This window comes from Melanostigma gelatinosum, assembly GCF_949748355.1.
Source record: "Melanostigma gelatinosum genome assembly, chromosome: 11".
Taxonomy (NCBI): Eukaryota; Metazoa; Chordata; class Actinopteri; order Perciformes; family Zoarcidae; genus Melanostigma; species Melanostigma gelatinosum.
Window position 1 is genome coordinate 2,232,657 of NC_136644.1, and position 16,580 is coordinate 2,249,236.

At 44.5% G+C, this 16,580-nt stretch overlaps 2 protein-coding genes across 3 annotated transcripts; both read right to left on the reverse strand.

The window, feature by feature from the left end:
- Positions 1-628: 628 nt before the first annotated feature.
- Positions 629-4,410, reverse strand: as3mt (arsenite methyltransferase). Its single transcript, XM_079278292.1, has 11 exons — positions 4,382-4,410; positions 4,059-4,107; positions 3,685-3,812; positions 3,437-3,587; positions 3,116-3,252; positions 2,955-3,024; positions 2,744-2,825; positions 2,533-2,664; positions 2,010-2,149; positions 1,792-1,914; positions 629-910 (listed from the first exon to the last, which is right to left on the reverse strand). Exons 1-11 carry the CDS (start codon positions 4,396-4,398, stop codon positions 803-805), a joined length of 1,137 nt encoding a protein of 378 aa, XP_079134418.1. The 5' UTR covers positions 4,399-4,410; the 3' UTR covers positions 629-802.
- Positions 4,411-4,667: 257 nt separating this feature from the next.
- On the reverse strand, positions 4,668-16,368 carry wbp1lb (WW domain binding protein 1-like b). Of its 2 annotated transcripts, none has more exons than XM_079278287.1 (4): positions 16,034-16,368; positions 10,670-10,772; positions 9,160-9,321; positions 4,668-7,731 (listed from the first exon to the last, which is right to left on the reverse strand). In XM_079278287.1, exons 1-4 carry the CDS (start codon positions 16,160-16,162, stop codon positions 6,908-6,910), a joined length of 1,218 nt encoding a protein of 405 aa, XP_079134413.1. In that variant the 5' UTR covers positions 16,163-16,368; the 3' UTR covers positions 4,668-6,907. The 2 variants fall into 2 exon arrangements, with proteins under 2 accessions (XP_079134413.1, XP_079134414.1); XM_079278288.1 differs by lacking the exon at positions 16,034-16,368 and adding an exon at positions 11,929-11,975.
- Between the last annotated feature and the right edge of the window lie 212 nt (positions 16,369-16,580).

Sequence of the window (16,580 nt, forward strand, 5' to 3'; positions counted from 1 at the left end):
TTTTAAACACGCATCCTTGTACAGGAGATAGCATGATTGTACATGATTGCAATGTACTTGTAAAAAAGATACATAACAATAAAGATAGACGCAATAACATGAGCTACAGTACAATATAATGCAGAGATAATTATAATGTTGAGACTGTTAGAGGCGTTCACTCATCTACATGGTACTATTATAATCAGGATTCAAATGAAGCACTATCATCTGCCATTACTGCCCTAATGTGGATGCAAGTTACAGGCAGTTGAACCAAGTTCTCCTTTTCACATTGTTTTATTTTAATAATTGTAAGAGGCCTGTACAAAGTCTTCTGTATTTCATAAGAAAAAGCATATTTATAGAAAAGTTGTAAAACATTATTTTTTGGGAGCAGAAATATATATTTTTCTTTCCTCTTTTTTAATCCCTCAGATTTATCTTCGGACTCCATGGAGTGTCAGAACAATATATATGATTCAGGAGACAAATGGCTTCATAAGAAGGCACCAACACTGTTCAACATGATGTACAGTTTTTGGATCTTACCTTCATACAAAATAATTTTATTTATTAGTAAAATTTTTCCTTTTTCCATGTTGAGGATTGACAAGCAAGTATGCACAGAGCATCAAGAAGACACATGTTTATGTGTAAGTGATTTATTTCAATTATTGAGATCTCATTTCAGAATGTTAATAAGGCACAACATAATGCCATTGCATCATAAGGCATACTTTAAGTCAGTACACTTGAACATCTTTCATTATTCATATACAGCATGATGCTGGGCCTGTATCTCTCTGTGCTCTTCCCACCATCATTTGCAGCAGGTAGCAGACTTTGTGCTGCAGCACCCCCCTGTGGCTGAACCTGGACTTGGTTTCTCCAGCTGAAGGACCAGCTCAAAAGGATCCACAATGGCTTCCTGTAGGAGTTCAACAAGGTAGAAATCAGCAGGAGTTTACCACACACACACACACTTCTAGTCAAGTATTACATGCATAATAATTCCATGCAAGACAGTTTGTAAAGAACTTAGAAAAGTCAATTCTCACTCTGATTTCTAGCACTACACACCGATTCACATGTTTCGATGTAAAGGCAGAGTAACAGTTGTACGCTGAGCTTTCACATGCATGTTTACACCTGGTATCAGTGTCTTATGTATCACACACACTGGTTGTTCATTAAATTAGCATTTCACAGTAGCTGTGCTTTCACAACAAGACCAAAGGCCTTTTATTACTATTACCACAAACTAGCCGCGCTGATTAGAGACAACTATCTCGGACACAACTTCACTTCAGAGGGGCAGTCCGAAGGCTGAACCCCTGGACCGCTGAGATTCAAAAAACCAACATAGAAATCCTTCAACAGCAGAATAAAATGTCACGAGGGATAATAGGATCTGGGTAGTCATTGAAAAACATATAGTAGTGTTTGTAGATGTGTGTGTGTGTGTGCACAGGATGAACACGAGCGCTGATAAGATGGCATTCCACTCGCTGAGAAGAGAACATTTCTTCCTGTTCAAGGTTCCCCAGCATGACTCCACAGTCTGGTTATGACTCCAAGACAGCTGCCTGACCTTGTGCGTACGTATGTTTGAGTGGGTATGCGAGTGTTTGTTTGTGTGTAAGATCTTGCAGCATGCGTCCTGGTGCACACATGCGTGTGTGTGACTGTGTGCACGGTTTAGACAGCGGGGCTCTCTGGGTGTGTCTCACACACACACTTGAAACCAATACGACCACCAAAGGAAAATCACACGAAGACGTTTCCCGGAATTTAAGTTGTGACGCTGACCTCAGGTTTGGCTCCGCGGGGCTCACAGGGGCCTCCCGGTGGCTGAAAAGTGAAGTCTTCCTTAAATCTGGACTGGGTCAGGATGGTGGCCACCTCTCCGTCAACCTCCACCACGTCATCGACCTGTGAAACGCACCCACGTCTGACGTCATTAGCAAACAAACAAAGTGCGGGAGCTGAAGACATGGAGCTGCTCTCGTACTGTGGGATGTGCAGACCTTGAATGTGTATCGACGGTCAAACTGGAAGCGGTCCTCCGCCCCTGTGATGCTCCCGTTATACATGACCCGACAGGGCTTGGTGTTGCCTTTAGGGACCTTGAACAGGCGGTACGTGGCAGAGACGAACTTGAAGTCACCTGTATCGCCAGAACAGGTCAGAAAGAATTACGAAATGCATCAGTCAATCTCAACAATTTAGCTGCTCCACAGCTCAGAAGGCAAGAGTCGGTGTGTAGTAACGACCTGACACAGTAACACCTGCACAAACCTCAAAGGCCCTACACACCCGTGGTGCAGCCACACAGGTGTGTTCACTTACCACGGCTAATTGGACTTCTGTGCGAGCGTGCACATTTTCGACAATAACCCAAAATCCAAAGGAGGAATCCCATTGGCTTTTTGTCAAGGGAACCAGTGTGATGCTAATGTACAGGTCTGGCCTACAGAGATGCCTCATCCCCGCAGCACTCGATACATAAAAATAAATGATTAAAAACCAAAGAACAGAATAGTATCAAACCCAGAATGTCCTGCAGCTCTTTGTTGTCAACCGTGATGACGCTGGCTGTGACCAGCCGTGGTGGGCAGAAGCCCACTTCTTCAGCCAACAGCAGCAGATCTTTCCACCAGAGCGCTCCACCGACACACTCACCTGTCAAGAGGAGTTACACTGTGATATCCTGGCATGCGTCTGTGAGCTTTTATGGCAGCAGGATATTAATTTGACGCACCCCACAGGACTTTGTGATTTTTAATTTCCTCTGTTAGTCTTCCACTGCTGTAGACGTCACTGAAGTACAGCTCACCTCCATCCTAAAGAGCAACAGTCAAACCATGTATGTAGTGAATATCAAACTCCATAGACCAATAGGTTTAATGACTCTCAAACAATTATTGTTTTGCCTTTTGTCGCAGCATTGTTGGCATGTTTAATGAATGTACCTTGAGCACGCTGTAGGCTTCAGCCAGGACTCTCTTCTTGTCTGGAGAGAGATTCACCACGCAGTTGGAACTGTGGCAGAAAATCAGCGTTTCAACTTAATTTCTTTCGAACTACAAAAGCATCAAATGACAAAACAAAGAGGCAGTGAATGACTTTGTACATAATGATGTCAAATGAGCTCTTTTCCAAACCCGCTTCTGTCAGGGCCTCAATGTAGCCCTGGACGAAACTAACGTTGGGCTTCTTGTAGCCAAACTCCTTCATGTGATAGTCCACATGTGTCCTGGCCACGTCCAGCTAGAACAGAGCACACTGTTCCAGTTAAAGCTGTATTTGCCGTATGAGTCTTAAGCAGTTTGTGCATACTGGGGAGCAGAATTTTGTCTATTATAAGAAAATGGCCATTTTTATTTTCCGGTATAAATCAGTCAGCTTACTGTGCAATGCACTGTGGCCATGATGTGACGATGGTGCCAATTACCTGGTCCTCAGTCATGTCAATGCCAGTGACGTGGCCCTTCTGGCCCACCAGCTGACTCAGCATGTAGCAGTCCCTTCCACTTCCACTGCCCAGGTCCAGTATCTTGCAGCCCTCCAAACACTCTGGCACCACCAGACCACAGCCATAGTACCTGATGGGGAAAGCACCCCCACTGTAAGCATCGGTGGATCCGGGATTGTTGCGCCTGTAAACACATCAACTGAGAGTGGGGACAACAGTCCAGTGACCTGGCGGTGACTTCGGGGTGCACTTTCTTCAGAGCCTGGCGGATGAAGGCAGGGACGGGTTTGCCCGGAGCCACGCAGGCATTGCTCTTCAGGTCCTCGGTTTTCTTCAGCACCTTGCCGTAATAATCCTGTTTCAGAGCAGAAACGCTAGCTATGGTTGGTGCGCGTCGTAAAGCAGTTTGACATCAGTCAGCGGTGCAATAATTGACTCATAACAACACGCGCAAGCTGTACTTGGTCGGTGAATTCACCTAAACATCTTTACTCAAGTTTTTATAAGAATGCCAGTGTTTTAGCTCACGTTAATTAAGCCACTGCAATTATGCTAGCGCCCACTCTGGCGCGTGCAGTGCAACAGGTGGTGCACGTTGTACCTTGACATCCACGTGAACGGTGGTATCAACGAAGCCTCCTACGCACGCGCTTAACAAAAAAGGTTTTATACGTTAACGTCAATTTGCATGAAACGCTACGAGTTACTGTTAGCTAACTGCTAGCTGCTAACTGACAGTGCTAGCAAATTAAAGGTTATAACTTTACTCCACAAGTTTACAGTTACACGGTCTAAATGTAACTTTAACGTCACTATAAAACAATCGTTACCGTCTCACTTAACGTTACAATTTATAATGTTAACGTCACATGAAAATACGATACGATAAAGGAGACACGAGGCATGTTTTGAGGTTTTTCTTACCGGTTGTCATCAGCCATTGCTCCGGAGACTGAAGTCCACACATTTGTGGAGGAAGGCTTTCAGCTGCGCACAATTAATATTACTGTGTACAGTTGACTTCCTTCTTTAGGGCACACCCTGTCCTTCAATCACAGCTGAACCCTGGTACCAAAGATACCAGGTGTAACTGTGGGGTCAAAGATCATGTCATGTGTTTTCATGAGAAGTAACTTCACTCAGTCTTGACAACAAATGAGTCCGCTTGAATTTAAAAGGGCATGTTTATTGAAAATACATCCAGCTTGGTTGTGATAAATGGCTTGTAATCAGAACATTCAAAGAATATGTGCAAAACCACCTCACAGACACTGGTGAAGAAAGAAAACGTGCCTTTAGCAACAACAAGAGAACACATTACTGTATTGTCAGTCAAACGTACCCTTCACACAACTTAAGTCGTTCAGAAGAACAATCTTACAAATAATACCCATAATGAGAAAAAAACACATCTGTCCATATCAATAAAGCTAATGATTTCATGAAAATTATGAAAGCAACTATTTGGCTCACAAACATGTTGCAGAATATTTTACACATTTTCAAATATAAAGTGGTTCTCAATTTTTTTTTTACAGTTCCAATATTTATTTTAAAGGATTCAGCCGATATGAAAAAATAGCTCGTCTTGGTACTACGTGTACCACAATCACACAAAATCACTTTCTAGGTCACAAAAAAACATGAACATATAAAGCACTTAAGAATGTGTTCAGGCATTCGTGGGTCGGATTCAATCATCTTCATGTAAATACAGAAAGTTCCCGTTACAATTGAACTTGTGCTAGAAGCTTTGAGAGACATCTTCTGTGAGGTTGTTTTAGGGTAGATGGAGAAATCTGTGAGACCAAAACATTTGTGCTTTGCAGACATTACAATCTGACATTTGCATGATACAATGGCATGTAGCATGACCATATTCCAGTTAGTTTCAGAGAATGGGCAAACTAAAATTTCACTTAATTTGTAAAAGTTGTATACTCATAATGTAATCAGTGGCATTGTCCATTCATCAACAATCAACATCTCATTTATTAAAGCTCCTGTAAGATTTGGATTAAACAGTTCGATTCAAAACAGAAGATACATAAACTAGAACTATGTGGTCTGTTTTCATTTTGTTGGCTACATTATGGGATGATTACCTTCATATGAAGTTGAGTAAGTGATGAATATACACACACACACACTAAACAAATATCTTAGGCTATTAGGAGCATTTCCTCTCAGATTGATGAGGAGAGGGCCACACATTCGTAAAAATAAATAAAAAATGAACACGCCAATTGACTGAAATCAGCCTTAATGTAATACAGGAAGCTCCTATAATTGTTTAATTAATGAATACCAAAACAAAAGCATGGTCAAATTGTGCTACTAATCCAAACAAAGCGTGTTAATGTGTTATACTGTATAGCTGGTGAAGGTGGTGATCTATTGAAGTGGCTGTTGAGGTCTGACGTTGCCCATCGCAGGTGTAATCTCTGTGAAGCCTTTTATTCTTGTTTTTGGTACCTGCTTTCTCGTGGTCTCCCAGTTTCACTGAAACATTTCATTGTTCTGCATTTTTTTTGGGTAGGCACGTACTACAAACATTTATTAAATGAATGAAAAATGATTGTGTACAAAGTGAATCTGTTGCATTCCCTACTGACAATCGACCGAGGTCCATTTCTTACAGATGTTGCAACAGAAGACACCGAGCCCTGGACTGCAATTTAAGACAGACTTCATGACAGCATTTTCAATTAGTATTTATTTTAAGCTTAAAGCTTAATTTATAAAGATAAATACACTGTGCAAAATAGGAACTGCTCACATTACGATCTGTAAATGCACTTATACTTCTCTATCACTAGCGGGGCAGATAGAGAGCAACAACAACAACACAAGGCAGAGCGGCGGTTAATGGCTGAAGAAGCACTTAAGAATTATGAGTCTTGTTCTTGAGTCCCTGTGCAGTACCAGTTTGCATAAGCACACACTGTGGTATATCCACATTGCACTCATCCAAAATGTTCCTGCCGTTTTGCTTTTTTTAACTACGTAGTTCTGTGCCTGCAGAGAACGGCTTTCCAGAATTGTTGCAAGCGCCCGGTGAGGAGCGCAGTGAACGTCCTGTCATCACAGCTTCAGCTATCACATCTTTCACTGTGTGTCAGTAGCTCCCGTTGCAAGAGAGGGACAACTGAAGGACTCTGTGTGTGTGCGTGAGAGAAGAATAACCCAAAATACACCGGTTAAGGCCACCGTTCCAGTGTGTGGAGGAGGCGCAGGCTTTTCTCAAACTTTGGATCTCAGTCATATGAGTTGAGATTACACTTCCTGCTCCAACACCTGTCTTATCTAAGATGCACACATTCATAAAACACTCACTCAGAAAGTATTTAGACGTAGAACACTTGCTCGGATACAAAAGCAGAGGCCTCCATGCGCCGCCTCAAGTGTTCTCCCCTTCCCTCTGTGACACGAGTGCGCGTTGATGTCGTTTCAGCCCTGTGGCTCAGTGCTGGTACTGTGGTGCGGCCCCTCTTGCTCGTCGATGGTGTTGAGGAGGAGGCACACTGGAGGGTGGAGCGAGGCGCTGCCTATCTGCTGAGCCGGCTGGGGAGGTCCTGACGACCCACGTGCGACCCGCCTATCCGGCCGGCCCAGCGCTTGCTCCTCCTCCACACCGAAGGAGGCCCGATGGCCGCAGCTGTCGCAGAAGTCGCCCACCTCCTCCTCGTCGTTTCCCTCGCGCCCCAGCAGGGTCTCTAGCTCCCTCAACTCCTTGCCTTCCTGGCCTGTCCCTCCAGGTCCACTGAAACCGCTGCTCCCACGTGTGCTGCACACACACACCTCAATCCCAGAGTCTCCCGTGAATCGCCTCCTCCTTCCATTGGAGAGTCGATCTTTGTCCTCAGCAGAACCCTCCGACAGGTCCTTCAGCAGTGGGTCCTTGCAGGAGTCGTCCCCACTGTCACTTCTTTTCTCCAGGCTGGCAAGTCCCTCCCCATTGTTGAGCCCATCTGACAGCAGTGTCATGCCCGACTCTTGTGCTGTCTGCATGGGCTTGTTGTCGGGCTTTGGCCTCAAGTCTAAGGTGGGGGATTGTGGTTCCTCTGTGCTGGGTCTGCAACACAGAATGTCAGAGACCGGGGCCACGGGAGTGGACTGGATGGTTGGACAGTGTCCCTCCTGCTGCTCATGAGCCAGCGGGCTAGAAGCCACTGAGGACGGGCCAGTGTGTAAGGCACTGTAGGGCGGGGGAGGAGTCTGCGGCCGGTTGACCACCTCTTCGTAGTCAGGCAGGAGGTAGTTGGGCAGAAACCCTGAAGAGAAGAAAACCATGCATTTGCAAATGCGCAAAAAATGTAACTAAACACAACTAAATACATTTTACAGTGCAAGCAAAACGTACATGGGTTAGTTTTCCCTTCAAATGAACACCACCGCCGGACCCCAACACATTTCAGGAAGACCTCACTGAACTTCCCAGACCACGATTCAAACATTCCCAAAGCAATAGGGGGAGAAATGTGACAAAACAAGCTCATTTCTGGGTCAATTCTGTGCTGAAGGCCGGTGCAGCACTGTGCGAGATGGTGTTGCAACACTGGTGAGGTACCAAGGGAGCAATGCAGGCCGTTTCCTGAAAACAGGGAAGGTGCTGACGCTGTGTGAAACCAGGGATCCATGTCAGTGCAAACATTACATTTGAGCCGAGGACCACTGCTTTGTTTGTCACTAGCTTTAAAATTCCTTAGTTTGATGTAACTAGAAAACTGCCGATTAGAAATTCTTGAAAAAGATTATTCCAGGGTCCAGCCCCACATTCTTCAGAGAAACAACGACGGGAGCTACTGGACTACATGGGACCCGTCACAGGAGGCCTGTGAGTCATACACTGCAGCTGGGAGGCAGAGTAATGAGGTCACGTCAGGAAAAATGTATACAAACTGATTTTATACACCGTGTGCACCAGGATGACATTATGTTTGATGGGTACCAAAAAATGCTTCGGCGTGACAAAACTGGTTTCTTTACAAAGAAAATGATTAATGTGTGCAGTGTGGCCATTTATCCGCCCTAACATGTGTGGGGGAGAGGAGAAAGGCCATCAATGTGGATATAAACCTGATGTTCTGACCAGGAGGTCTTATTTACTCACTCAAGCTGATTTGATGACCAGCGAACCTGCCTGAGCCAATAGAACGTCAGCTTTTGAGAAAAATGGCACCCTGCTCAGTTCCTAGTTAATTAAAATCAAAACTATCAAATGTGTTAGTTATACTGATGGTATCCACACATTTATGTGTATTAAATGAACTTGTGTCTGTAATTCCAAAGCTAACACGAGTTGTTGTGAATGGGTGTTCACCGAGGAGAATTCATCTACTTTAAGTCGATTTCATTTTTCTTTTTGCCACTTGGGGGCAGCTACAAACACAACATTAGCATTTACTTGGAGTTGTGTTTCTGTCCACCTGACAAAAGTTAGTCAGATATTCACTCAACTATACTGAGAGAAACATCTGCTGAATGCTCCACCATCTTCACCGGAACGTTGCAGCTCGTTGCAGCTGACAACACAGTAGATGAGAGCAGTGGAACCAAAAAACAAAACAAATAAACTGAAAGACGCTAAATAACTGCAGAGTTACAGAGAACTGAAGAGTCGGGCGATGATGCAATCCCTTTCACAGCATACCAAACAAGGTTCAATCATCATGGTGTGTGTGTGGTACAGCAGCTCTTACTGAAGTAGAAGGGCACAGCGGGGTAGTTGTGTGCTTCGCGGTAAGCGATGAGGTTGATCTCGTGCTGCCGTTGCTGCTGCTGCAGCCGGTGTTTGGTGCGGCGATGGTGACACACACAGCAGCAGCTCAAAATGAAGATGATCGTCCATACCAACCAAAACCCTGAGGAAGAGCAACACCGTCATGTTGTGTTCACAACTTAATCCATCATCTCTAACTGTACCAGCTGCTGGTGATGTAACATTAAGTTCCTGCTGCCAACACAAACACTGCTCATCAAATCCTGCCGACATCTGGTTCATGAAATGTTTGGAATCACATCAATTCAGTCATCGTCGAGAGGTCCAAGACCGCTCTTACCTCTACGACAAAGCGCTGAGAGGTTTCTCTACGGAGCGATTCCATACATATCACCACAGCCGTCTCACACGCTGATCTCTGAGGTGTCTGGTTTCTCACTTTGGGAGACATTTGTAAAGGTTTCTGAAATATTCTGTAGTTCTCTACAAACGCATTCTTTTTGGAACTGTATTATCTAGAATCCTGTCCCAGCCGCAGAAAGGCGCAAAAATTGGCTTCAGTTTGTGTTTAAAATAAATGGCAGGCCACTACGTCGACACAAATACAACTAGGGAACCTCACTTCAAGGACCACAGGGCAAGGCTACGCGTCTCTCTGTAGAGAGAGAGTTTAAGCTTTACCGTGTGGCACTCAGTGCATCTCTGCTGAGCGGTCACCAAGATATGCCAATTCAGCATTTTTTCAAATACTTTCAGTTCAAGTAAATATTGGCCAATGCATCGGCCTAGTTCTTATTCACCCTGGACTACAAAAACCTGTACGCCTACAGAAATAAAAACCCAAATTGGCCTAAATTATGATATGTGGAGTAAGAGTATGGTGTTAGATATCCAACTAGTGTTAAACAGAACATAACATACAGTAATAGCAGTTTATACATTCACTTATATGCCAAATTCAGTTGGAATCCAGTTAAGAAAGTGACATTTTAGACGCAGACTTTTCAAGAAAACATTCCAAACACAACCTTCGTAAAGTAAGATATTTAATACCGAATTTACACACGTCCTTACAGTACAGCACGTCATGTTAACATGTTCTGAAATGGGAATGAGGTACAGCTAATACATGACAGTCAACAAGTTAAGAGCTGTAGATTGTTCTACGGCAGAAATAGCAGAGGGTGGAGGTACGACGACATTATCGGTTGTGTTCCCACATTGTTCCATTTTAAACTAGAATCACAGCGTTGCGGCTGTATGCCTCGCCAACCAAGTCACCGTTTAAATCCCCGTCATCACTTCATCCCGCGGTGCAAGCAGACCTTTTGTGCCAAATTTGAATAAATCAGCTCAATGGAGGTAGATTGTAGCGTGCCGCTAAATATAGCAGACGCCTGTTGAGGGAACGCAACGACAGAGACGTGGCACAGGCTAGCAATAGTGTGAACACAGAGAGAGAAGGTAAGAAGTGGAGGCAGGATACTTACACCAGAGCTCATAGTAGTAGCTGCAGCACTGAGAATTGCCGCAGCAGTGTCCGGACTCACAGACGTAGCTCTGGTTGTTAACGCCTTCACAGTGCAGGAGGCTCTGCAAGAGACAAGCAGTCGTGCCTTTAAACAGGGAAGTATTATCAACAGCTCAGCTTAAAAAAAAAACACCCGAGGCGTCCGGTGACGGTGTGCAGCGCCAATAAAATAAAAGAAACAGCCCCCCCACCGTTTCTCATGCTTGTTTTTGTGACTCACACCAGGGTGAAATTACGCTTGTTCTGTGTTTTACTCTGTCAAAGAAATCTGTGAATTGATCAACATGAAGTCCAACTAGAAAGTAAAAAATGAATGCTTTGGGAAATGTTCACCATGTGTTCAACAAGTTCAAATGAGATCAGCAGGGTGCGTTAAAGGAGTGATTTTAGGTTCATTACATCATATAAGAGGACATCATATCATGTCAGCCTCAGCTCAGTCAGGGGCTGAAAAACAAAGTGGTGAGCTAAGAGATTAGATATTAGATATTAGATAGCCATAAGATATGTTTTGCAGAGCTGCTAATCCTCTTCATGCAGCTGCTGACACTCAAGAGGACACTGGAATCCCTGAGGCAGCGCACCTGTCTTGCGTTGGATGTCCCTCGAGGTTAATGATGTTTTGCTTTTTTTTATTTTCATGGTTTCCTATCACTGCAGAGATCTTGTAGACAACATGTATACTGTATGCTCTGGAGTAAACAAGTCCTCTTGAATTCCATCAGTGTTTACGGCTCATATCAAGTGTGACTTTCTGAATCTCAGCCAGCACAAAACCCCTCAGTGTGTTACCGCAGATCTGATACGCAATTTAAATTCAAAGTTTAGCCCGAGGCCGAATCACAACCACAAACCACCAGAAGGTGTTGGACTCAAACGTCCACTTACATCCAAAATCAATTAAATCATCATGCGTCTCCGCTCCAACAATCTGTTACATGCTTCAGCTGCAAATATAACAAACTAGCAGTTGTCCCTGATCAAAAGCTAACCCTCACTAATCGTATCCCGTGAAAGGTTGCGTTGAGAGGACCTGGGCGAGGCGGTAATGTGAACACATAGATCCGCATGCTGCCAAAACACAAGGGAGCACTGTAACCTAAATCCTTTCAAGAGAAAGGTCTGCGGGTTTTTCCAGCAAGATCCCTCAGATGTTTTCTTCTAGATTAGCTTAATGATTAGCTCGCCAAAGTTCTATAGAGGGGTAGTTCAGATTACCAGCGCAGGTCCCAGACCGTGAGGCATGATGATCCAGGGTCCACGAATCCCACAAACGTCCTTCAGAACTCATGGGTCATTATGCCACAAAAGAAGTCAAACAGCTCTCAAACATACTCTCACCCTCTCCCTGCCTCCTCTCTCTCTCTCTCTGCCTCCCCCTCTCTCTTGCTCTGTCCACCACACACACACACACACACACACACACACACCACTCCAATCCAGCCCCAAACAGTGGACAAGGATTGCTCTACGGAAATTTCCAAGCAGCATCAGAGGGCAAGTTCCAAGCTGGGCCGCCGCATGATAATAAGGCGCACAGAGCGGTGAGAGGTGTGTGTGTGTGTGTGTGTGTGAGGCCCGGAGAGAACGGCAAGAAATGCACCGATAAGGCCAGACAGAGCAGTTACACAGGAATGATTTGTCATACGCACCAGATCAGCACTAACTATATTGCTGACATCCTTAAATGTGGACCGCAACCTCAAACAGGAGTCTCTTCTTAACAGCTGTTTCCTTATCAACAAGACATTAAAAACACACACACAGCCCCAACATAGAGGGATTGAATTGACTGTAATAAACAGATTGCTCTGTTCCTCCACTTTGTCTGGGATAACTTCAGCTGTTTTCACTGACTCACCCTCTCCACTTGGCAGGCTGAGCCCCGTTTGCTTTAATACTATTTGATAAGCATCTAGTCTGTTTGGGTCCTCGTGCTGCATAAAGACGGCCGAGTGTGAACGGGCTCCGGCTTTTGTTAACCGGTCTTCATAAAGACAAAGTGTTGTGTGGCAGGAAAAGTGAGGCGATAGAAAGTCAATCAAGCAGCCGACCCTGAACAGAATATAGGAGACCAAGGTAAAGAATCTGGACGGACTAGATTCCTCCGTCTCCCATCCAAACAGGCAACAAAGACTCCATCCACCTCTTTAATGCTACGCTACCGGATTAACGGGAGATTAGGTTACCGTCCCAGAAATGATTGCTCCGTTAGAAAATAATCAACCTTCATAATGAGAAGCTGTTGAAATGAGCGGCCGATGAGAACCGTTCGAAATATCCCCCGGTGACGATGGACTGCTGTTACTGGAGACAAGTGGCAGCGGTTCTTAGTGAACTCTGACGGCACAGTTACAGTTGATCCACTTAGAAGAGGCCTGCAGGATTTGGCACGTGAGCTGATGCACGTAAAGACATCGCTGACCCCTTATTTAGTATTGTGTCCTGCAACAAAGAAAGGCATCAAGACGGCAGGATAATAGGGGTGTACGATACAGTGGAGCCACGGTTCGGTACAGTAGAAAACTATAAATGCCAGAGAAATGTACTTGATTTTAAAATATATGTATTCATTACAACTAACATCATGAAGTTATTCTTTGACTTTGAACAATGATGGAACTGAGTGACCCATCTTCTGGGGTGTCTTCTTCTAAGACAACGGAGTGGATCATTCATGCTGTGAGCTGCTGATGAGAACAGAGCGAATGAAGACTGTTAATCATAACGTGTGGCAGATACAAGCGATCCCTGGTTACGATTATACTGTGACACAGATAAAATACAGCCGACTCTGTATTGTGTGAAATCCGAGAGGGGTGAATGCAAACAGCAGATATAGCTCAGGGCCACATGATGTAACTGTCGTCTCCCAGCAGCCCGAGGGCCGTCGGCCTTACATGCACCAACAAACGACATGCACCAACAAACGACATGCCAAAGTGACGACAACTAACCGCCTGCAAACATGCGTTTCATAACTCTGTGGTTTGATGAATGACAGATACAGACGCTGCGTGTGATACCGCACGTGTCAACAATTGTAACTGTTTTTTTTTTAAGTAGAAACCCAATTTAGTCCAAAAGTGTGTGACTATGTCTTGAAAGCACTGAATGGTTTAGGGCCAAAATACATCTCTGATCTGCTGCTACCTTATGAACCATCCCGACCCCTCAGGTCGTCTGGGACCGGTCTACTTTCTGTTCCCAGAGTCAGAACTAAACATGGAGAAGCAGCGTTCAGTTTTTCTGCTCCACATATCTGGAACAAAGTCCCAGAAAGCTGCAGGTCTGCTGAGACCCTCAGCTCATTTAAATCAAGACTGAAGACCTTTCTGTTTGCTGCTGCCTTTAATTGAACCACATTCAATTAATATATTAATCAATTTCCTGCAGTTCTGCATTTTATTTCTTACACTGTTTTTTAATGTTTTAATGAATGTTCTTAAATCTCCTTTTCTTTTGCCTTATGTTTTGATGCTTTTAATGGTTTTATGTGAAGCACTTTGAATTACCTTGTTGTTGAAATGTGCTATACAAATAAACTTGCCTTGATGTCTTTGCAGGACTCTTGGACAGCAGAGGAACTGAAACCATCAGCACTGATGTGAACCTTCAGAGGTATTGTAGCACATTACTGATAAAACAAACGGGGGATATCTCGTAAGGACTGATTAAGTGCTGATACGGGTATAACAACTGATGACTTTCCCCCCTACTTTCTCACAACAAATGGGAGATCACAAATAACTCACAGCAACACAATACTGCAAGTCTTTAGGTCCACAGCATATCAATCAAAGCTATGCATTTGTACTTTCTCCAGTGATAGGGATGCCAAGGAAGTCCTAAAGATAGACTATCATGAAAATCTATTTTGTCTAGCTCATGAAAAAGTAGTTCTTCTGACGCATTCTTGAGTCTGTAATCAGCAAAACTGCAGATGCACGAATGCTGTTGCTGCATCTTTACTCGTGCTACTGTAAGTCAAACATGCAACATCATCTGCTGCTCTTCAAGACACAGTTACAGATCAGACTTATTTTGTAGTTTCATACTCATCGTGTCCTAAACAAACCTACACGGCTCAATGTTAGTGCTCCTCGATGCCCTGTGCGTGCGCTCAGTTTTCACTGAACTGTCACATGACCCAAGAATAATTGCTGACTAAACATACTTATGTCATTTCATTAGCGGATCAGGAACAGTACTGGACCCTGACTAATTACATCAATCCACCCACTCAAATTACACATACAAAAATATAGTCATGACAATCAACAATATGCATCATTGCAAACACATCTGGTCTCCGAAACGTGCAGCATCAAAGAAGGTACGACTGCTGAGATTGAGAAAGAAACAACATCCCTCTTGGCAGGTGCAATCATTTCTGAGAAGGGATAGTTATTTAAAGCTCACTTGTAACTTCTATCTCCTCAGAGGTTGCAATGTGAATTCACTCAAACTGAAACAGGGAGTTGAACAGTTACTTGTGGACTCTTGGTTGTAATGTGTCCAGTACATTCAGAAGTAAAAATTGTACTCTGATCTCCAAAAACTCCTCACATCAACACTGTATCATTATCTGCATGCAGAGGTGCACATCTGTGTGATTTGTAGAGATGTCAGAAGAAAGATACTGTGCTTCAATTCCTGCACCACATATTGACACAGCAATACAGTAATGAATACCTTAAAACATATTCATTTTTAGACAGAATAAAACTGCCAAGTGACTTGATGACCGGGTCCTTTAATAGGTGTAAATGATAATAATGTTACTGTCAACACACTGAGAACAACATCTAGCAGAGAAAAGCTATAATGTTCATCAACTAACATAACTGTCTGACTGGCAGAGGTTAAATAAAGCATGACTCCTGTATCAATACGTGTTGTTATGTGTCGCTTACCTGAGTGGCTGTATTCATACCTGAATTACTGCTTTTTTGTGTTTGTTTATGCAACTCGCTTGTGGCTAAAATGTCAACCCTTTACCATAAACACAGGAGAGCAAGGCCCTGACCGAGTGTCCCTTTACTTCACAAACGCTAGCTAGGTACGTTAGCTGTCGCAGCTAGCTACCGAGCTCAGCCAGCCATGCTAGCATCTTTGACAGCACAGTACAAGTTAAAGTAAGTCAACATCAAACAATAACCGATTTAGTTTGCTGCAAAAGGGACAGGGCTTGATGTTTAATAAGCCAAGACCTGTATAGTTTGCCAAGTTAGCCGGGTAACTAGCTAGCTAACAGCCCAGTGAGAGTGAGAGAGAGATATAGAGAGAGAACCTTGTTTTTGACTGCTCAACCTCAACTTACCCTGTCTGCTGCGGGCTCGGTGGGGGTGATGGGGCCAATAGCGTGCAAAAACAATCCCATTGTCAGAGCCGAACACACGCCTCTCATTCCTCCCAAAAGTAGCTCCAGCTTCGGCAGAAACATACGCATGCAAACACCGTTGTTCAACAAAACTGTGTCCGATTGTCCTCAACTATTTCGCGGCCACTGTCGCGCTGAGAAGCAGCTGCATGCGCCGCCTCCTCTGCGTACTGGGCATTTAAAGAAGGCGCGGTGCCGCTGGCGCAACTGGCTGCTGTCGGTGCCACTGTGCTGATACAGCTGTTACACAAGCCCTTCCTCCGGCACAGGCACCCTGCCTCGGTCCGTTGGGTGTGGCGTGGTCACCGCGACCCGATCCATGTGCGCAACGTGATGAGCGTTTGGTTGCGTGGATCGCCACTGGTTTTGCGGACTGACGCGTGATTGGAGAGCCCGGACAGCTGGGAGGAGATCGACCAATCACGGATCGGTGCGTCTCTCGTGCATGGTCTTCCTGAGTTCCCCTTCTCTTATGAGAACAGTCATC